This window comes from Microcebus murinus, chromosome X, assembly GCF_040939455.1.
Source record: "Microcebus murinus isolate Inina chromosome X, M.murinus_Inina_mat1.0, whole genome shotgun sequence".
Classification (NCBI taxonomy): domain Eukaryota; kingdom Metazoa; phylum Chordata; class Mammalia; order Primates; family Cheirogaleidae; genus Microcebus; species Microcebus murinus.
The window spans coordinates 122382280-122404307 of NC_134136.1; the positions used below are offsets into that span (position 1 = coordinate 122382280).

Here is a 22028-nt window from a genome sequence, read left to right on the forward strand (position 1 = left end):
TTCGTCAAACGTCAGGCCAAGGGCGCACTCTCATTGGCCACCCAGGCTTGCGTCACATGTTCACTGCAGCCTAAGTGTCGCCCAGTTACTTCTAGGCTCGGGGAGAGAAGGCCCTCCTTCTGTGCTTTGGGAAAAGAAGTGTGGTTCTGGCGACCGTAGCGGCGATAAGAGAGAGGCGGCCAGTCTTACAGCCTTCCAGTACCTGCACGACTGTATCGGTAATGCTGGGGTCGGTGCAATTTTTTGGAGCTGGAGAGGTGCTGCACTCCGCTCCCCTGTCCCAGCGCTTTGGTTCCTCCCTCTCGGTCGTCTTTGGAGGACATTGGGTGAGCCCATTTCTAGGGCGCGGGGGAGCCGCCTTTGGCAGTGGGCGGAACCTGGGCCTGGGCGAGGAACTGGGTCCTGAAGCACGGGTCTCCAGAGGCGGGTTGGTGAGTTTTGATGATATTGCCACCTATGTCTTCCATCTTTTAGTGCATATGTTCCATCTGCCCAGCTACTGGTGCAGTTGGATAGGTGGGGTCAGATGAGTACATGCTGGGAGGAGGCGCTTGGTTTACAGGATTCTCATCTGAGCTGGGTTTTAGTCCGTCTGTCTGTCTATCCCTAGGTCTGTCTGCTACCAGCTATGCCATTACCTGTTGCGCTGCAGACCCGCTTGGCCAAAAGAGGCATCCTCAAACATCTGGAGCCTGGTGAGACACCTAAGAGCAGCAGATGGACCTACCATGTGCCAGGCTTGACAGGCACTTTGTTCTTGATACTGATGCTTGATACCTAGCATGGGCCTACTGTGCACCAAGCAGTCGGGTGGTGGGCATTTCATTGTTAACTATATGGATTCCTGACATCCATCCCTACAGCGTGCCAAGCACTGTCAGGGGCGCAGGGAGTGGGAGCATAGGTAGTTCATCCTTAACAATATTGACAGCTGATGCTTATTTTGGACCTACTGTATGCCAGGTTCAATCCATGGGGATGATTACATAGCATCTAATAGGAAGGATAGCTGACATCTACTGCAGTCTCCTATGCACCAAGTACAGGGGCTGTATGTTGCTATTTTGAAATACATATTATCAGTATAATAGATACTGTGGCGACAGGCATTATAGTGGCAATAGGCATTATAGTGGTAACATATACCTTATTGTTTTCCATATCAATAGCTGACATGTGTTTTGGGCCTACTAAGTGCCTGCCATACATATTATGGTTAACAGTATAAAATGATAGGATCTATCATTTAGGCCTACTATGCTGCTGGTTGCTAATTATACCTTATTGTCAATAATACTAAAAGCTGGCATCTTTTTTTGGGTTACGGTGTGCCCTGGAAAATGTGTCTTATTGTCTTCTTCATGATAACTGACATCTATTACAAGCCTACTGTATGCCAGGCATAGACCATGCAGTTAATAATACTGAGAGTGATCACTGATATTTCTTTTAAGCCTACTGAGTACCAGGCCCTGTGCTGATGGCATGTATCTTATTAGTAATACTGATGATTATAGCTGTCATCTGTTTGATGCCTACTGCATGACAAGCACTATGCTGTTGCTGGCACATGCATTGCCTTAATTATACCCACAGCTGATATCTGTTGTCGGCTTACTGAGAGCCAGACACTGAGCTGATAATAGACACCTTTTTTTTTTTTTTGAGACAGAGTCTCACTCTGTTGCCCAGGCTAGAGTGCCATGGCGTTAGCCTAGCTCACAGCAACCTCAAACTCCTGGACTCAAGCAATCTTCCTGCCACAGCCTCCCAAGTAGCTGGGACTACAGGCACGCACCATCATGCCTGGCTATTATTTCTATATATTTTTAGTTGGCCAATTAATTTCTTTCTATTTTTAGTAGAGATGGGGTCTCGCTCTTGCTCAGGCTGGTCTTGAACTCCTGAGCTCAAATGATCCACCTGCCTTGGCTTCCCAGAGTGCTAGGATTACAGGTGTCAGCCATCACGCCCAGCTCTTTTGCCCATTTTTAAACTGGGTTGTCTTCTTTTTATTGAGTTGTGTTTACATATTCTGGAACAAGTTCTTTAACAGGTGTATGCTTTGCAAATGTTTTCTCCCAGTCTATGTTTTATCTTGTCTTTTCATTTTCTTAATGGTATCTTTTGAAGCACAAAGCTTTTTATTTTTATTTTGAGACAGAGTCTCACTTTGTTGCCCAGGCTAGAATGAGTGCCGTGGAGTCAGCCTAGCTCACAGCAACCTCAATCTCCTGGGCTCAAGCGATCCTACTGCCTCAGCCTCCCAAGTAGCTGGGACTACAGGCATGCGCCACCATACCTGGCTAATTTTTTGTATATATATTTTTAGTTGGTTAATTAATTTTTTATTTTTAGTAGAGACGAGGTCTCGCTCAGGCTGGTTTTGAACACCTGACCTCGAGCAATCCGCCTGCCTCGGCCTCCCAGAGTGCTAGGATTACAGGCGTGAGCCACCGCGCCCGGCCTGTTTTTTTATTTTTTAAATTAAAAGAATTTTTATTCTTCTTTTCACCATGCCCAGCTAATTTTTTCTATTTATAGTAGAGACAGGTTCTTGCTGTTGCTCAGGCTGGTCTCGAACTCCTGACCTCAAGTGATCCTCCCACCTCAGCCTCCCAGAGTACTAGGATTACAGGTGTGAGCCACCGTGCCTGGCCTAGACACCTTTTTTGTTCCACTGATAGTGGCTGACATCTGTTACAGGCTTACTATGTGTCAGGCCTCAGGAACTGAATGGATTCAGAGCAATGTTTGTATAAATCCCTTGCCATCCAAACTCTTGCTACTCAATATACAGGGCTCAGAAACCCTGTAATCACCAAATGTGGAAACAGAATAGATTGGACATATTTTCAGATAAACCCTTTGCTGTTCAAATTCATTTTATCTAAATAGATATGGATAATGCAGTGTCACATACAATCTGAACTCAGGAACTGAATAGATATGGATAAAATTTTTGATGAATCCCTATCAACTCTGAAACCAGACAGGTCTGGATAACAGTATAACTCATCATCTGAACCCAGAAACAACACATTTAGGTAAATTTTTTTGTACATCCCCTAATCCAGATATAGTTGGATTTGGAATGTGAGAGATACTTCGTATGTTTCCTGGTGTGTATATGCACACGCACATTTGTCTTCCACATGTGGTTTGTGTGAACATGAGTGTGCATGTCTGTCCAGGCCCTGTAGGATAACTCTCTTGGTCCTTAACTGTTATCCTCCTTCTCCCCCTGGCCTTGTTCTGCCAGAACCGGAGGAAGAGATCATTGCTGAGGACTACGATGATGATCCTGTGGACTATGAGGCCACCCGGTTGGAGGGTCTGCCACCTAGCTGGTACAAGGTGTTCGACCCTTCCTGGTGAGCCCGGGTACCTGGGCAGGGAGGCAGGGGGAGCTGACTTCTGACTTTGCCCTTCCTGTGTTGACCCTGACCATGGGCTATATGGGGGATGCAGGGGACAAGATCTGGGGATCCTTCCTGTGGGGACCTGACATGGAGCAGGTAGAGGCAGAGACTGGGGAGGAAAGAGTTGAGCATACAAAGAGGACATTTGTGCTGACACTCCTTCCCTCCACTGCCCCACAGCGGGCTCCCTTACTATTGGAATGTGGACACAGACCTCGTGTCCTGGCTCTCCCCACATGACCCCAATTTCGTCGTTACCAAATCTGCCAAGAAGCTCAGGAGCAGTAATGCAGGTGAGTTGGCAGATCCAAGGGTGCCTTGAGTGATTCTAGCAGTTCTCAGAGAGGGGCCAAATATAGTGGACCAGGGAGGGGTAGGTGAGGCCAGGCAGGCTAAGCCCCAGGCGGGGGAGGTTTGAAGGCAGAGGCTGCTGGGTCCTGAGGTGGGAGGAGGAGATCATTTCAAGACTCACGTCCCCAGATGCTGAGGAGAAGTCGGACCGCAGCCATGACAAGTCAGACCGGGGCCATGACAAGTCTGACAGGGGCCATGAGAAGCCAGACCGGGGCCATGACAAGTCTGACAGAGATCGAGAACGTGGATATGACAAGGTGGACAGAGAGAGAGAGCGGGACAGGGAACGCGATCGGGACCGTGGATATGACAAAGCGGACCGGGAAGAGGGCAAAGAACGTCGCCACCATCGCCGGGAGGAGCTGGCTCCTTACCCCAAGAGCAAGAAGGGTAAGCAGAGCAGGCCAGGGCTCGAGCGAGGCAAGCAAGGTGCTAGGGCACCCGCAATGTAAGGAAGCCTTCCATCAGGCAGGTGCCTGGTCCCAGGCCGGGAGGGCTATGCTGTGGTGCAAGGCAGCCACGGGCTCCATTTTTTCCCGGGGCATTGGGACAGTGATCAGGGGCTCCTCATGCCTCGACTGAAGAGTTCACCCTGCCACTTGCTTCCATAGTGGCAAGCCGAAAGGATGAAGAGTTAGACCCAATGGACCCCAGCTCATACTCAGATGCACCCCGGTAAGTGACAGCCCCTCACGAGCTCTTCTTTTTCCTCGTGTTCCTCACCACACAGGCGAACACCATGCCTCTCCTTCTGTCTCCTTCCCCCATTCCTCAGTCAGGGCTGGTGGGTGGTGACCACCAACCACATCCCCATTCCCTCCTCCGGATACTCTGTCACCTGCAGGGGCACGTGGTCAACAGGACTCCCCAAGCGGAACGAGGCCAAGACTGGTGCTGACACAACAGCAGCTGGGCCCCTCTTCCAGCAGCGTCCCTACCCTTCGCCAGGGGCTGTGCTCCGGGCCAACGCTGAGGCCTCTCGAACCAAGCAGCAAGACTGAATCTTTGCCCTCCCCCAGGCTTAGGTTTTTAATAAAAACCTTTTATGATCATGTCCATGAGGCCTGAGCAGCCTGAGCACGTCCCTCTTTCGAGGTTTCCCAAGCCGGCATGATGCAAAACACATTTTATTTGCAAAAACTCACTTAAGAAATATTGGGGGGGGGGGTGGTAGGGGCTAAGGGCTGAGGTCCTTACCAGAGAGAGTTTAGTTAATGTCAGCCCTGCGCAGGGTGGGGGTGATGGGGACAGGGATTTTGGTGTCTACCTCACCCTACCCCTAATACTGATCAGAGTGTTTGGTCCCAGCTGGGCCAGGGCAAGAAGTGAGAGCAAGGCCAGGCCAACGTCTTCAATCCCAGCAGCTACGAACCCTTCACCTTGGTGAGCAACCTGTGGTGGGAATGGAGAGGAAAGAAAAACACAGAATACTGGAGTGGGCTGGCAGGGGGGTTTCCTGAGCAAGGGAGGGTGGTGGTAGTGAGGCTGGTAGTCCTTGGGTTAGTATTCACAGGTCCCCTGGTCAGAAAGCTACACATGGACTAAATAAATACAACATCTTTATTTGGCATCGGGAATCCTGACATTTGTTCATTACAGTTCCTTAGAAAACAAACCAAAAAATCAAAACAAATTAATCAAAAATAAAGATCCAATGGCCCTATTTACATATAGCAAAGACAGCCCAGGCATCTCCCATGCACACACACACACACACCACCCTAGGATACAGTTAAGGGGTTAATAAGCTTTGGGGAGTGCAGGGGGCAGGTTCCACACTTTATTAAATCTAATATAACCCCCCCCACACACAAAGTAAGGGTGCCTCATTACAGCCTATAGGGCATCAAGAATGTAATCCTAGCACTCTGGGAGACTGAGGTGGGAGGATTGCTCAAGGTCAGGAGTTCGAAACCAGCCTGAGCAAGAGCAAAAAACCCTGTCTCTACTAAAAAAAAAATAGAAACAAAATAATTGGCCAACTAAAAATATATAGGAAAAAAAAAATTAGCCGGGCATGGTGGTGCATGCCTGTAGTCCCGGGAGACTGAAGCAGGAGGATTGCTTGAGCCCAGGAGTTGGAGGTTGCTGTGAGCTAGGCTGATGCCACAGCACTCACTCTAGCCTGGGCAACAGAGTAAGACTCTGTCTCAAAAAAAAAAAAAAAAAAGTGATTGGCAGCTTTATTTTTCCTCTCTGGACATCCCAGAAAATAACCCTGCATCTGGCAACTGACAGTGTCTTAAATTCAATGAGACCCAGCCATTTCAAGGATCTACCCTCCTTGCTTTTCCCACCACACCCTGGATCATTAATGATCTGATTATACCCCAAATCCCCAAACCACTAAAAAACAAATGGCCCCTCTAGCACCCTCCCCCAGACAACCAGCTCTCACCCCTTTCTCTCTCCCTGAGCACTTGAAAGAGGCCAGTCTACAAGGGTCTCTAAGGGTCTTGGTGTCAGGGAAGCTGTCTCAAGGCCACACAACAGACCGAACTGCTAACATGATCCAGTGCAGTGGTGAGGGAGAAGAGAAGGCCTCAAACTATGGGAAATAACCCCAAAGGTGGGCATTCATCATTACTCAAGAGCTGCAGGATTTGTCCAATCTTTCCTTACAAATGTGGAGGAATTGCTGGGAGGGACTCTCCTAGGCACTGAGAGACAGGACACCTCCAGCAGGGGGACAGACAAAAAAGGCCTTGAATGACAATACCCCCAACCCTGTCCCCAAAGAGGTTAGGCGGAGGCAGCTCTAAAAACCCCTCCAGGAGAGGGAGCATCAGCCTACCAGGAAGGGTTTGTGTGACACCCAGCCCTAGTCCCATACCCCCTCCAAAAGTCTCCATGACCTGGGAGAAAAGACCATCTTCTAAGCCCAGTGGAGCCAGGCCTCAGTGGCAACTTGGGTCCTGCAGATGCCTAATACCCTCCACCCAGTCCCCTCCCTGTCCCCCCACCACCGCTAGCCCTCACTTCACCAGCACTGACTTTGGCAGAAAGGACTCCGTGATGAGGTCCCCACGGTGGGAAGACAGCTGCGGTGGCGGTGGCTGCCCTGGATGTTGCTGGTGAATGCAGGGCCCAGAGGTGGAGACTGAGGCAGAAGCGGAAGCTATGGCTTTGGCTGCACCTCGGGGAAGGCTGTAGAGGTAGACGGCACCAATGACGAGCCCAGCGCCAAGGGCAAATAATGGGTCCACGTGGAAGCCAAAGAGGCGAATGGAGGCAACAGTGGACAGCACAATGGACAGGGAGGTGGCAAAGCCCTTGAGGATGTTGTCGGCATACTTGACAACAACAGCCACCAATAGGCCACCGAAGGCCTGGTTGAGCACCACGCCCCAGACAGCAGGCGTGTACCCAAAAAAGAAGCCGCGGTGGGCCACAGCAGTGCCCTCAGCCCACCAGAGCCCCACCAGGCCCAGTGCCGTGCCAAAGAGGCCCAGCTGCAGGTTGCGCAGCCACACAGAGCCTGAACTGCCTTTGAGGATCTTCTCAAAGTAGACACCTGCAAAGCCTGAGGAGAGACAGGAGGCCACGACAGCTGCTAGGCCCACCCCAGGGTTCTGATCCAGTGGCCGTGGGCCTCCCCCACCAGCTTGCTGTGCCTGGACAATGGCGACACCAGTGAAGAGGAGCAGCAAGGAGGTCCACTGCAGCCGGGAAAGGCTGCGGTTCAGCATGAGCACAGAGAACAGTGCCGTGGTCAGGATCTTCAGCTGGTACGTCACCTGTGAGTGGCATGTGGAAGGCACTGAGAGCTGACCTTGACCCCCAACGGGTACACATGGGGGGAAGCACCCACTGTGGGACCCCAGGTACAACAGAAGGACAAAGTGGCACAGATGACAATAAAAACAGCAAAAGTAGCCAGCCACACTGGCCACTGGCTGAGCTGCAGCCAAAGAGCTCTGAGGTCCCTCCCAGAAAGTGCACAGAAGGATGGCTATGCCAGGAAGTCCACATCCCAATCCCATTTCCTGACTGTGTGACCAGGGACAAAGCACTTGCCCTGTCTGAGCCTTGGCATCATCATTTATAGAGTATGGCTGATGTATGTAAAATGCCCAGAAGTAGGTAATTTTTGTGATAAGGGAGGTATTGATAGAAATGAATCAATAACTACAATTAAGTCAACAAATACACAGTGCTTGCTATGTGCCAGTGTGGGTCTAGGCACTTTACATGAATTAGTTTGTTTAATCCTCACTACAACATGCAAAGTGGGCAGCACTGTAATCTCCAATTTAAAAATGAGAAAACTAAGGCACAGAGAGGTTAGGTGACTTCCCCAAAATCACACAGCTGGAAAGTAGCAGAGCTGAGATTTGAACCTAGGCAGCCTGGCCCCAGAATCCTGGCTCTTTATTTTATAGGACTGCCAATGAATAGCCTAAATAAGCCTAAAGCTTATCTATCACCAACCAAGGGATCTTCACAGTTATTGTTCTTTTAATCATCCCAGCATCCCAGTGAGTATTACTATTTCCATCCCCGATTATCACAGATGAGGAAACTAGAGGTTGAGGGAGTTCCAAGGACATTACAAAGGTGACACAGGCTACCCCCACCCCCGCCCCTGCCCCCATACTCTATCTCACAATCCAGCCAGTTCCTCTGGGGCCATGCTGGGCTTTGGGGCTCACCTGGAAAGTGGCAGCTGGCAGATTGGAGATGGCAACATACTGGAGGTTATTCTGCAAGGTATAGATGAGAGAGGGCACTGCAAGCTTCAGCGTGTCCACGTACTGTACCAGGACAGCCTCATGGAGGAAGAGAACCAGGTGCTTCACATTACCTATGTGGTAGAAGGAGAGTCTTTTATGGCACTGACTGCCAAAGATGGGGATCCCCTGAAGGCAGGGACCAGGCCTGGTTTCTGTGCCCCCCACTACTCTTGACTCCCTGGGGGCTGCAATGAAGTCTGTGCTCTCGGTTTTACCTAGAGTACAACCATGTCTCCAGTAGGCCTTTCTGATACTCAGTTTAATGGCTGCAAAAGAATCATCTGTAATACTGTGTCTGCTAGTCACAGACTACATTTCATTCATCTTAGAGCCCACTCCCTGGCACAAAGCCCCACTCAAAGCACTCAATACAAGTATGCACGATGAAATCATCATCATTACCAGGAGCTTATGAAATAGAAGCCCTAGAAATAGGGATGGAAGAGTGTTCCCCACACAGAGGGGAAATTTAGACTAGACTTTTGGACTTATCCTAGCTCTTTACTGACCTGGAATGTGCCTGAGGCCAGGAGCCATCTCCCCCTCAGCTGCCCTAGCCCTGCCACATGGATGAATTCAGGCTTGCCCATTAAGCACAAGTCTGGAGAGAACTTGCTCTAATGAGTAAATGAGAATGATTTCCTATGTAATAAGGCCTTTGCAAAGCTCACCCCACTTTCTTGTAGTTCATCTTTTAAGTCTTGGCTGAGTGTCACTCTTCAGGGAAAACCTCCACAACCACTGCATGAGATTATCCCAGGAACTCCTGCTGATACTCACTCACAAACACTGTCCTTGCCCTTTGTGGCACTAATCCCAGGAGACATCACTGGTCTCTAACCTCTAAATTTCCAGGAGCCAGAAAGGTAACCTGGTATATATATCATAGATTTTATAACAAAGGAGCTGCCACACCATAACCAGGCACCACTCATATTTCCGCAGTGAATTATGTGAATATTCACACCAAATGAGAAAAATAGCACAAATATACAAAGAGCCCCACATCAGGTCAGGCCAGGTTTTACCACCAAACTAATTCAGGGGGGAAAAATGGGGGGAGAGGGGTTTGAAATCATGGCTAAGAGATGAAGGCCTGTGATTAAGTCTGGAGCTATTACTCCTATCTCAAACAACAGCCCTGTGAGGAAAGATGCATATCTGCCCTGTTAACACATCCACCTCCACAGCCCAGGGCCTGAGGCACAGTGTTCACTCCTACATTGTTTACAGAGTCCATCAAGAAAAAAAGCTGCTGCCTCTCAGGGGCCCAGAGTTAACAAGTTGGTAACAGTGTTTTCTTCAATGCAAACACCTAGGACAGAGGCGCATAATTCATCCATATCCTTTACATATGCAAGACCTTTACAGAAAAACAACTGCACAACGTTTCAAGTAGAAGGCCTTCTGGGAGATGTTAAAATTAACAGATAAACCCAACTCCCAATTTACAGGAAATGTATAGGACAGAATAATGTTAAATGATGCCACAGGGAGGCAGTCAGCAAAATCTAGACTATCTAAAGTCTATAAGACAAATGACCTGCTTCAACAAATTAATTGCAAAGAGAATAAAAAGTTGGAGGGGAACCTTAGAGATGAACAGATTTAGGAAATATCAACCAATTACAAAACATTGACCATATACAAACACGTTTTTAAAAACTCTTATGACATTTAAGAAATCATTACAAATTTGAACGTTGACTGGATATTTGATTATTATTTTGAATTACTGTGGGTTTTTTTTTTTTTTTTTTTTTGCAACAGAGTCTCACTCTGTTGCCCTGGCTAGAGTGCCATGGCATCAGCCTCACAGCAACCTCAAATTCCTGGGCTCAAGTGATCCTCCTGCCTGAGCCTCCCGAGTAGCTGGGACTACAGGCATGCGCCACCATGCCTGGCTAATTTTTTTCTATATGTTTTAGTTGGCCAATTAATTTCTTTCTATTTTTAGTGGAGACAGGGTCTTGCTCTTGCTCAGGCTGGTTTTGAACTCCTGACCTTGAGCAATCCGCCCACCTCGGCCTCCCAGAGTGTTAGGATTACAGGTGTGAGCGCCGGCCTATTGTTATTTTGTGATGTATGAGTCTTAGGTATTATACTTATTTTTTTCAAAAATATGTACCAAGACATTTATTCAAGTTAATAATGGGGGGTGCTGGTGCGATGGCTCCTGCCTGTAAGCCTAGCACTTTGAGAGGCCGAGGCAGGAGAGCCTTTGAGGTTAGGAGTTCCAGACCAGCTTGGGTGAGATCCTGTGTCTACAAAAAACCAGAAAAATTAGCCAGGCATGGTAGCACACACCTGTAGTCCCAGCTACTTGGGAGGCTGAGGCAGGAAGATTGCCTGAGCCCAGTAGTTTGAGGTTGTGGTGTGCTATGATGACACCACTGCATTCTAGCTGGCTCAAAAGAGTGAGATCATGTCTCAAGCAAACAAAAAAGACAATATGGGGGGATTTACTTCAAAATAGTGATTACTTCATGTGAGATTACTTCAAAATACTAAGGGGGTAGAGGTCTGTAGATACACATATAGATTGGTAGTGAGTGAATAATCATTGATACTATTTAATGGCAGAGTGGCCATGAATTGATCATTGCTGACTCTGGGTGATATGTACATGGATATTTTATTATTTTATTTATTCTTTCCTATTTTTGTATATGTTTCCTATTTTTGTATATGTATTTGTATATGAAATTCTACATAATAAAAAGTTAAAGGTAAATAAATAAATCACTACATAAGTGTCCCATACTACTTAATAGGGACAGACAGCTCCCAGAGTGTTAGGGCTATAAAAGTGTAGATACAGTTACTCCTAGCTGGAGGAACAAGGTCAGCTGCACTTACATACTTCCCAGGCAAGGTCATGGACAGAGATGCTCCCCCCGCAGCAGACCCTCCATGTGGACGGACGGACGGATGGACATACACGGACACACACACACACGGAGTGTCACCCACCAACCCCGGTGTAGCCCCCTCCTTGGCTTGTACCTCTCTTCTGGGCAAAGAGCAGCAGCAGGCAGGTAAGCCCTTTAAGCACTTCGGCCATGACTACAGCGGTGGTGGCAAAGAAGCGGTCCCCAGGCAGGGTACGGGCGTAGCGGATGCTGAGGATGAGGGAGGCATTCTGGACTACCAGCACGGCTAGGGATATGTACTTGAGGCGCCGGTGAGCTGGAGTGAACAGAAAGGGCAAGGGGGAATGAGGAGGTCAGAGGCTGTTGGGGTACAGCCACATCACCACCCACCCAATCTCCTTTCTCAACCAGGATTCTCCTAGCCACTGCCATTTCCTCCCTTTGCCTGCCTGACCTGACCCACTGAGGGTCTGACCCCTACTTGCTTCCACTGGCTCAGTCACAAGCAGGAAGAGCCAGAAAGGGAGAAGTGGGCCCCACCCTGTCCATCCCATACCTGGAATTCTTGGTGAGGTATCAGGAAATGGCTGGCGCAGGCCCTGGACACAGGCCTGGCCTGCCTCTCTCTCCCTCCCCTGAGAAGCAACTCTTCCCCAGGCAGAATACCACAACTACATTCTCAACATTTACTGAGTGCTTATTGTGTGCCTATCATATCATTGGGCTAAGGGATTTATATGGATTACTTCAACACTCATATCGCTCTGATCTCCAAAAGGAAAACTATGAAGATTCTCATTTTATGGATGAACAAACTGAGGATTTATATGAAATGATGCTCCTATTTAATGAAAGACAATCCCATGTAAACACTATTACACCAATACAGGGAATGAGACCACTGTATAAGGTATGTCCATCGCCTAAGGAATGGTCTTTCTCCCATCCAAGAAGCGATTCCATTCTCTCACTCAGAATGGTCTACATCCCATATGGAATGACCCTTCCCACATTCAGAATGGTCTCTCAACCCCTTCCTCCTATGACAAGTGATTCCTCCTGACCCAGAATGGTCTAACAAATATAAGAAATGATTTCCCCATTTTCCCAGGGATTGAACCTCATATAACAAATGATTACCCTCATGAGAATGGTCTACATCCTTCAACCATAAAAGGAAATACTTCCCTATATTCATGGTCTGTCCTCCCACTACCACACAGCCCCCTCCCCAGCCAAGGCATTATTTCTTGTTCTACTCATACTTACAATGAACTCTCTCTGCTATAAGGAAGGACCTGGGACCCTCAAGATGTTCTTTCTCCATCATGTAAGGACTGGCCCTCCCACCCCAACATACAATGAACTCTACCTCCATTAGTAAGGGACCCTCTGGAACGGTCCTGTCCCCATTTAATGAAGGACACCTTCATCCTCAAAATGGACCCTCTCTACTCATAAGGAAGGACCCAACCTACCCTAACTCATTCACAATAGCCCCCCTCCCTTTATAAAGAAGGAACCATCACCCTCAGAATAGTCTCTCCCTTCTAAAAGGAAGAACTCCCACACCGTCAGAATCGTCTCCCCCTTCCTTAAGGAAGGGCCCCACATATTCAGAAAGGTCTTTGTGATCTTAGCCTCCCCCAAAGGAAATAATACCCTCCACACGGACAATGGTCTCTACTTTCAAGATGCAGAAGGACCCCCAATCACTCTTAGAATGGTCTCTTCCCCACCCCCAACACACTCAGAATGGTTCGTTCCGTCCTCCCTCCCCCCCCTCCACACACACCACACACACCCCACACATGACACAGAGATAGGTCCACACGAGATGCTTCCTTCCTCTCACTTCAGTGAGGAACGTTCCCGACCCCCAGCGACCCCGACCTCCGCCTGTCGCTGAGTTCTCCGCCACAGCCTGTCTCACCCGCGCTTGCAGTGCCAGGCTCCAACGCCCCCGCGGAGACCGCCCCTGGCCCGGGCGCCGCGGTAGAACCACCAGTCCCAACTGCTGCCATGTTGGCATCTGCCCGGTCCGTCCCCTCGGCAACGGCAGGCCACTTCCGTGTCCGTCACTTCCGCTTCCGGGCCTCGGAGTGGCAGGTGGCTTGCGAAACGGGCTGACCAGGGTGCTGGCTTTCCCTGTCCACTGCTAAAAGCTGAATCTGAAACAGTGGCCTCGGTATTCCCAAAGTCCGTTGGACGTGGAAACAGGGGACACGGCCGGGTCAGCCTCCCGCCGTCTTTACAGAGCCTCATTGGTCCATTCCTATTACTAGACCAGCCCTCGTTCTGCCGTTTATCCGCCTCATTGATCCCGCTTTCCCTATCACCCGCCCATCCTGTCTCCTGACCTCATTGGTTCAGCTACTCCTTTTCTATCTCGGCTCTTTATTGGCACCTTCTTTTCCGCATCAGAAACTCCTAGGCCTTTCCTGGTTGGACTGAAGTTCTTTTCCTCTCTCCCGAGGCCCCACCCCCTGGAGAGCCTATGGGCAACCCGTGCGGGACAAGAAACCTCGAGATGAGGGGGGGGGCGCAGGTGAGGAAGTACTGGGAAAAGCAGCAGGTGGACTCAGGCGAGGGTCACGCAAGTAAGCTAGCAGACAAAAGCAGACACTGGCAAGGATGAGCAGGTGAAAAGGCGAAGGAGAATTAAGATGGAGAGAAGGGAAGACAAGTGAGTCATCATTGAGGGTGGAAATGAGAAGTAGGCAGGACAGGTTAGCTAATATTTGAAAAAAGGGCAAGATAGGGGACAACTGAGGTCAGGACAGGTGAAACCAGGACAGAAGAGAGCAAGGCAGTGCAAGAGTTGGAGAGATGAGGTATGAGTATATGAGGGAAAGACAAAGGAGAGTCAAAAGTAAGGAGTTAGATTCCAGACAGAGCTCAGTGACCGCCCTACCCTCCGCAGTGCTCTGAAAGGGCTTATCTCCTCCAACAGGAAAGGGATTTCTTCCCTCCCCCCCTGGGACTGTGGAGAAGGTAGTTTTTCCTGCCTCTGAAGTAGCAAATCTTTGATTGGGGATGTGCTCCAAACATCTTCAATGTCTACAGTATCTCCAACAGAGCTCTTCTGCATGTACTGGGTGCTACATAAGAACTGAGGGGGAAATCAACAGTTTTTCTTTGAGGTCCAGCTTCAACAAATCAATAAAAGTTCTTTAGGATGGAAACATAAGACAGGCTTCCCAAGGACAATGGAAAGGTGTAATCCATCTCCCTCTTGGGTCAGCATTTGGTATATGCTCCACAAATGGTCAGTCGCTTGTGATTCTATTAACTTTTATTAAATAGTGGGTTTCCACACATGGCTTTTTAAATAATCCAGGCAGAGGGAGAGGGGAGAAGAGGACACACTTGGAGCTCCCCTCCTCCTAATATGTAAGTATTTACATTTTAGCAACTGGACAATACTGGCTCAGGAGGAGGCAGCAAGAATCTGCAAAAGTTAGGGACAGGGACCCAGGAGAACAAACAGTAAAACTTATTTCCCCTAGCCCATCCCCCCAAAATACCATCCATCCCATCCTAGTCTCTGGTGGTGTCAGGTGGTGACATTCTCTCCCATTTCTTCCCAAATCAAGGAAGTAAGGTTCTTCTCACCAGAATAAGAGCACTTGGGATAACAAAGTAGGATCCCCTCACGAAAAAGAGCCCTGGGATAACAATAGGGCATTACCTCCCCCAGAATAATCAATCCTGGGCTGAGGTAGGCAAGCAGCTTAATCCAATATGGGACCCTAGGCTAGGGGAAACGGTCCCTTTGCTAAAATAAGAATTACTGGGGTATTAGAAGGAAAGCACCCTTGCCCAAATAAGAGCGTGTGAACTAAGTTTGTGTGGTGGTAGTAGGTAGGAGGTGCCAGTGTAGGGGTGACAAATAATCAGAATAAGAGTCCCAGGGCTCAGAATGGAACTAACTTGACCCAAATAAACATCCTTAGCAAAATGAGAAGCAAGAAGTCCCCCTTCCAGAGTAAGGGACCATTGGTTCTGGGAGGAAGGCTCCTTCACAGAATTGGGATGGGGACTGGGCAGACTTAGCTTATGTTGTCTTCTGACCCCTGATCCCCAAAATACCTGACCTTACTAATACTGGATTTTTAATGACCTGTAAAACCAGGTTAATGAGTGTCCATTTATCCCTGCAGCATGGCCATGGGACGGCTATTCTGACCAGTGGGCTCTTTACCAGGCCTAGGGCAGCAAGGACCAGGCCAAGGGGGTGGGGTCTCCTTTGGGGGGATTGAGGGGTGCCTCCTCAGCTGGTGTTTGCATCCAGGGGTCCAGCAGGATCTCCTCCAGTGAGGGCCTGGAAGAGGGTTTAGGGGCCAGGCACCGGCGGATTAGGGCACAGCAGTCTGTGGGTCAAGAAGCACAGGGAAGATTAGCAGTCAGTAGGAGGTACCAGTACATGGGAGGGATGGAATATCTGGGCTGGGGTCAAGTAGGGCCTCACCTGGGGAAACATGGTCAGGGAACTGAAGCTCAGCATCCAGAATCTCCTGGTCCCTCTCGAAGGGAATGTCTCCACATACCATGTCATAGAGGAGGATACCCAGTGACCAGACAGTAGCCGGGAGCGCATGGTACTGGTGTCGAGAGATCCACTCCGGAGGGCTATACACCCTTGTCCCTGCACACAAGCCAAGGGTTAGACCACTCTGTGGTGATGCCCTTCTCCCACCCCATGCTCCCTAGGAAGTATGGTCCCCTCACTACAATTAAGAGCTCTCACTGTAAGAGCAGGGTACCCTCATAGAATAGTAGCTTTTAAAATATAACAGCAGGGGCCCATCACCAGAATAAAAGCACCTAAAAGCAACAGTTAGGATCCCCTTACCAGAAAAAGAAGGCTCAGGATAGTAACAGGATCCCCCCCCCATGAAAATAAGAGCCTCAAACAAGGTTAGGGCAGTGTCAGAAGATGGACTTTAACCAAGGGCAAGGCCAAGAATTCCCAGTATCAGATATCAGTACAGACATCCTCCACTGGAAGTCAAAAGGTAAAAACAATCCCCCCCCATGAGATTTAGGGACACCTTACCATCAAAGTCAGTATAAGGTTCATCATGAAGCAGGGCACCTGAACCAAAATCAAGGAGTTTGGCACAGTCCCGGCGGAGGTCTATCAGGATGTTCTCATCCTTGATGTCACGATGAACAACTCCACGGGCATGGCAGTGTTGGACAGCTGCTACTACCTGGCCAAAGAAGCAGCGGCTTCGGACTTCACCCAGTGGGCCTTTCTCTGTGATGTAGTCAAACAGATCCTGTGCCGGCAAAGGCCGCTCAAGGACCAGCATGAAGCCTTCTTGTGTCTCAAACCAGTCAAGCAGGCGGATGACACCAGGGTGCCCACCGCCTGCACCCACCTTCCACAGCAGTGCCACTTCGAGTGGGCAACTCACTGAGTCTGACTGGAGGTCAGGTGAGAAGCAGGGAAAGAAAAGAGAAGGCAAACATCAGGCCAGTGGCTGAGGCTGACTTGTCACCTAAGCTCAAGTCATAGTCCCTTGGACTCCTTACTGTGTACTTCCCTTCCTGGGTTCAAACAGTCACTGAGAGGGTCAATTGAGCAAAGAGGCTACACACATCCACATCTGGCATATAATAGGGGATCAGTAAATATTTGAATGAAAGTGGCTCTTAACAAAAGACCTTTGGCAGAAGCAGCACTATTCTGTAACATTTTTTCTGTTGTGTTCACTGACATTTTCCAAGAGATTAGAACAGTAGTATCTTATACACAGTAGGTGCTCAATGTTTGTGAAACAGATGAAGGCACTCTATAGCATAGTATCTCCCAAGGAGTTAGCGCTTAATAAACACTATTGTTCAACAGTTTGTTTTGTTCACTGACATATATCAAGCACTAGAACAGTGCCTGGTATCAAGCTAGGGCTTAATAAATATTTGTTAAATAGATGAAGGCAATTAGTAGAAAAAGGACTGAGCACAAAATGAGTTCTGAATATATACGGTGTAATATTCTGCCAAGTGCCTATAATTGTGCCAGGCATATAGTAGGTGCTCAATGTACACTTGTTAAATAGCTGAGAGCGATTCATTGCAAAGGTCCTGGCACAAAGTAAGAACTCAGTAAGTATTATCATATAATATTTTGTCACTGTCACGTAGCACAGAACTGCTTAGTAAAAGGCATAAATAAAAGGCCACAAAAACCCTTCTACCGACTCTAGAAGCCCCGGCAGACACACTGATAGCCAGAAGCAGCCTCATTGCCTGAGGTGGGGCCCTCTCCCGGTCAGGCCGCTGACTTGCACAGCCGCAGACCGGTTTTCTCACGAAGCAAAAACTCCCGATACTGCGCAGGCGCGCCCTTTACCTCTGGGTCCCACCGCCTGCGCAGATGCAGTTTCCGAAGGGCCCGCCAGGGGGCGCTCCCACCCCTACAACTTGCCCAGACCCGCCCAGATGTCCGTTAGAGCTCTAACTGCAGGAGGGAAGCAGCCACCATCACCATGACAACCAGTGACCTCTGGCCCTCTTTCCCCACCAGCATGCCCTGCGGGTAGTCCCCAAAGCAGTGTTTGGAAGGAGAATGAGAAAGGAGAGAACCCAGAGTCTAGGGGGAATTGGGGTGAATCAGAATTGTATGTCTCTCCAAGGGAATAAACATGGGCTGGTAGGAGTGTTCTCACTGTTACAGGGCCCAGGGAAAGTCACACATCCACTGGAAAAGCAAGGGGGTGAATTCGTCGTCAATGAGGGAGTAGATAGGCTAGGAAGGACTACAAAAATACTCACCAAGGTGGACCAGCCCAGCACACGGTTCCGGGGAATCACTTTGATGGCCACCTGGAGAAGAGGGCCGTGGGGTAAGAGGGCCAGCAGGTGACCCCCAGACTCCTCCCAGTTTAGACCTTCTGTCCACCTCCAGAGCCCCTCCATCACCCAGCACTCTAGTCTTTCTGGTCCCTAACAACATCATCCTACAACCCATAATGAGCCAAAGCTTTTCCCCTGCCCTCCAAGTCCCCAGAACCAAGTTCACCTCTCCTACCATCCTTTCTCTTGTCGGGCTCTCCCTTCTCAAGCCATCAGGACCCTTCATCCTGAGTCCAGAGTTCTAGATTTCCTGGCATCTCAAGTCCTCAATCTTCCTATTTAGCTCCAGGAAACTGCAACTCTATACCAGGATTCTGGTTCTCACGACTTCAAACTGGACATCTACCTCTCCAAATCCCACATCTAGATCCCCGCCTTCACATACACGGACACAAACACACACACACATCCTCCAGATCCCGGGGTCTACAGTCCTCATGACTCCCACTTCCCAGTTTAACTCCCTGAACCTCCAGAATTCCTGCCATGAAAGTCCCTACCCCCCCTCCACATACCCACCTGGACTGCCACACACACACACGCACGCACGCACACGCACACACACACACACACACCTAGCAACCCGGATTCTGGTCCTTATGACCCTACTGCACACGTTGCAGGCTCACTCCCCGGCCAAACAGCATCCCAGGACCCTCGCCACACACACGTGACCCTCCCAAGGCCCTTGCGGTGGATACCTGGAGTCGGTCTGTGACACGATGTCCCGCGAAGACGGTACCAAAGCCCCCCTTGCCCAGGAGGGGGCCAAGTCGGTACTCGGCCTCGAACGCTTCCCGATCCTTGCCTCCTACGCAGGCGGAGGCGAGGAAGTCAGGGTGGCGGCGTGCTGAGCCCGGCCGCGACTCCCTCCCCCGCGCCGCCACCCACCTTCCAAGCCCACCCCGCCTGGTCGCAGTAGGGGAGACTACGCTCACCTGGCGGCGACGTGGGGGTCACAGGGGGCGCAGAAGGCCCCTGCAGAGGCTTGGTCAACATGGAGGAGGCACTGCGCAGATTGAGTCCGCTGAATCCGCTGAGCCCGCAGGGCGTGGACGCCCGGGGCAGCGCGGCCGGGGAGCCAGGGCTGGGGGGCGCCAGGGTGGAAGGCAGGGAAACTGGTGGCCCAGAAGCGCCCGCAGACAGCGCAGCCTTAAGATTCACCGCGCGCGCCAGCCCAACGCTACTGAGCCGGGGCACGCGCCTCCCGGGAGAGTCACCCTGGGCGACAGCCCCGCCCACCTGACTTTGATCAATCCGGACGCGGCACCTGCTGTACCCCAGCCAATCGGAGCCAGCCCTTATTTGCATACCACCCTCAACGTTTCCAGTGCTCCCTTATGCAAATACACGCCTGGTTCTTCCGAGGAGGCGGGGCCTGCATGCAAATGAGGGGGCGCGAAGTGGGGCGCACAAGAAGAGGAAACCTTTTCTGGGAATCCCTCTGCAGCAACCGCGTTTGTTTTGGTTGTTGCGCTGGGTTGTTGTTGTTGGTGGTGGTGGTGGTGGCGTGTGTATATACACTTAAAAAATAACTGCGCAGTCTCCTTTCTTAGGAAGTTGGTTTGCTGCCGTTGCGAGATTAGCGTAGAGATAGCGCCAGGCCCACCTTCTAAGAATTCGAGCCTGTGGCTATCCAGGACCCCTGTCTCCAAGGGTGTTTCTCACCCTTCACCAGAGTCCTCCAGGATACTGGCGGCCTTCATTCTGAAACTGAAGCCAGGGCCCTAGAGGAATCTGTCCAGTAGCCAGGGAGGGGTAACCCCCTGCAAGCATGCCCAGGGCGGGGGTGGGGGAGGACGCCAGAATGGAGGTGGGGGTAGGGGAGGACGCCAGGACGGGGGTGGGGGAGGATGCGCCAGGCAAAGGCAAGCCTGGAGGCGGCTGCCTGCGGTGTTTTTGGAGCCCTTAACCCAGAAACAACTAGCTAGACTTAGCCTTGGGCTCAGTCAGCAGGTCTATAATCTACAGCAGCAGGGGGTGGGGTGGGCAAAAAGCCAGGGTGGCATGGGGCTGCATTCCTGGGGGAGAGAGACATGGTAGATGCTGCTAGAAGTACGAAAACACCCTCAAACACAAACTTATGAAAAATAACCAGAGAAGGCCCTACACCCTAGAAAGACAGAAATACACTGCAGACACACAAAAACGTCATGAGAGATACGCATACATTCTGTCAGACACATTCATGGAACCTTGTCCTAGATATGCATGCAGATATGCACTGTCACACGGAGACTGACATACACTATTCAGGTAGGCACACTGTCAGAAAAATAGTTATGTCCTAGAACTGACACTGAGAGGTACCCAATACAGAAATACAGGCACTCCAGAGACTCAGAGACCTACACTGCCATGTGACCACAGAATGTCCTGTCAGACACACTGACAGAACTTGTCACAAACACACTGGCACCATCAGACATGTACTGTCACAGAAAGACTTGTACTGTCCCAGAAATGAGACACAGAGTCTGTCACAGGGAGATACACAGATGCTCCAGAGACACACATGCACTGCTCAAAAGGCAGACATGTACTAATATGATAGAGCCACACAGGCAATGTCACAAAAATAGACATGTAGAGACCTGGTCACAGACACATATACCATCAGACATGCAGCTTTATCAATGAAACAAACTGTCTAGAAATTGCCAACCAGAATCTGTCACAGGAATACAAATGGACCTCCACCCCATCAGACAGAAACCACAGATGTACTGTCAGAGACAGACCCACACAGATATGCACTTGTCTAGGATACAGAAACTGTCAAGAGATAGAGTCCCACACTCAGTCACCATCTGACATACCTGGAAACAAGCCTTCATCACACACACGACTGGAGATATTGAGATGCACAAGAAGACTAGAACTCTCCAGTCACACACACAGACAACACCCAAAAAGCAAATACATACATGTCTCTCCCTTATTCATCCAACATTATCAGGGGTCTACTATAAGCCTGCCAGGCCTTGGTGGGGATGCAGATATTAGAGATATACAGATAAGTCAGGCATCAAAGCCCTTGCCTAGGAAGTTTATTTATAGTACAGTTATTGGGGATATTTGTAGATAGAAGTGAGAACATGAATGGACTTCTCAGAAGGTGACCCTCTACCTGTCTTGAAAGACAAAGGTTGGTGGCTCAGGACAAGGGAATGGCAAATTGCACAGGCAGAGGCCAAGGAAATCAGAATGGCAAGAAGAGATAGGCAGGGGCCAAATGGTACAGAAACTTCTACAATAGGATAATTATTAATAATAATACCCGCTAACATTTACTAAGAATGTGCCAGGCACCATGCCCAGCAGTATATCATGTTGACCATACATATTCTCTCAATGCTCACAACCAGACAGAGCATGAAGTAGTAGACATTAACCACTGCTCTTATATAGATGGGATACTTGAAACTCAGAAAGGCTATGATTTGACCAAGGCCACATGGTTAGAAAATGCCAAGGAAGGTTTGAAACCAACTCTCCAACATACATATGCTTGACCATTAGATTCCAGAGACACCCTGCAGACAGCCACTCAGCCAGCCACACCCTCATCTGCAGAGCCAGACACACATACTTCCACAGGGACACTATCATGGAGGCACAGTGAAAAAGATGCTTGAGAAAACCTGAGGGCCAGCCAGCCTTCTCTGTCTTGGCAGGACAGGGACAGAAGTGTCAGAGGACTGGGGGTCATGAACAAAAGGATTCAGCCATTCCTCACCTTCTAAAACCCAGTGAGGGAGGCCCCTTTGGTCACTTCCACT

General features: G+C 49.8%; 3 protein-coding genes across 9 annotated transcripts; 1 reads left to right on the forward strand and 2 right to left on the reverse strand.

Moving 5' to 3' along the window:
* The first annotated feature begins 60 nt into the window (after positions 1 to 60).
* Positions 61 to 4832, forward strand: PQBP1 (polyglutamine binding protein 1). 3 transcript variants are annotated; one of them, XM_012738086.3, is made up of 7 exons: positions 61 to 326; positions 611 to 695; positions 3263 to 3374; positions 3603 to 3715; positions 3903 to 4166; positions 4388 to 4451; positions 4621 to 4832. In XM_012738086.3, exons 1-7 carry the CDS (start codon positions 222 to 224, stop codon positions 4775 to 4777), a joined length of 900 nt encoding a protein of 299 aa, XP_012593540.2. In that variant the 5' UTR covers positions 61 to 221; the 3' UTR covers positions 4778 to 4832. The 3 variants fall into 3 exon arrangements, with proteins under 3 accessions (XP_012593540.2, XP_012593537.1, XP_012593539.1); XM_012738083.2 differs by having other exon boundaries at positions 61 to 218; XM_012738085.3 differs by having other exon boundaries at positions 311 to 431.
* A 49-nt stretch (positions 4833 to 4881) lies between these two features.
* On the reverse strand, positions 4882 to 14561 carry SLC35A2 (solute carrier family 35 member A2). 5 transcript variants are annotated; one of them, XM_012738077.3, is made up of 5 exons: positions 13316 to 14561; positions 11516 to 11698; positions 8429 to 8580; positions 6771 to 6923; positions 4882 to 5168 (listed from the first exon to the last, which is right to left on the reverse strand). In XM_012738077.3, exons 1-5 carry the CDS (start codon positions 13404 to 13406, stop codon positions 5040 to 5042), a joined length of 708 nt encoding a protein of 235 aa, XP_012593531.1. In that variant the 5' UTR covers positions 13407 to 14561; the 3' UTR covers positions 4882 to 5039. The 5 variants fall into 5 exon arrangements, with proteins under 5 accessions (XP_012593531.1, XP_012593528.1, XP_012593527.1 ...); XM_012738074.3 differs by having other exon boundaries at positions 4884 to 5168; positions 6771 to 7513; positions 13316 to 13455; XM_012738073.3 differs by having other exon boundaries at positions 4923 to 5168; positions 6771 to 7513; positions 11483 to 11698.
* A 98-nt stretch (positions 14562 to 14659) lies between these two features.
* On the reverse strand, positions 14660 to 19978 carry PIM2 (Pim-2 proto-oncogene, serine/threonine kinase). Its single transcript, XM_012738078.2, has 6 exons — positions 19185 to 19978; positions 18948 to 19057; positions 18166 to 18216; positions 16442 to 16814; positions 15854 to 16030; positions 14660 to 15755 (listed from the first exon to the last, which is right to left on the reverse strand). The coding sequence occupies exons 1-6, from the start codon at positions 19555 to 19557 to the stop codon at positions 15592 to 15594; spliced, it is 1248 nt and encodes a 415-aa protein (XP_012593532.1). The 5' UTR covers positions 19558 to 19978; the 3' UTR covers positions 14660 to 15591.
* Positions 19979 to 22028: the final 2050 nt, after the last annotated feature.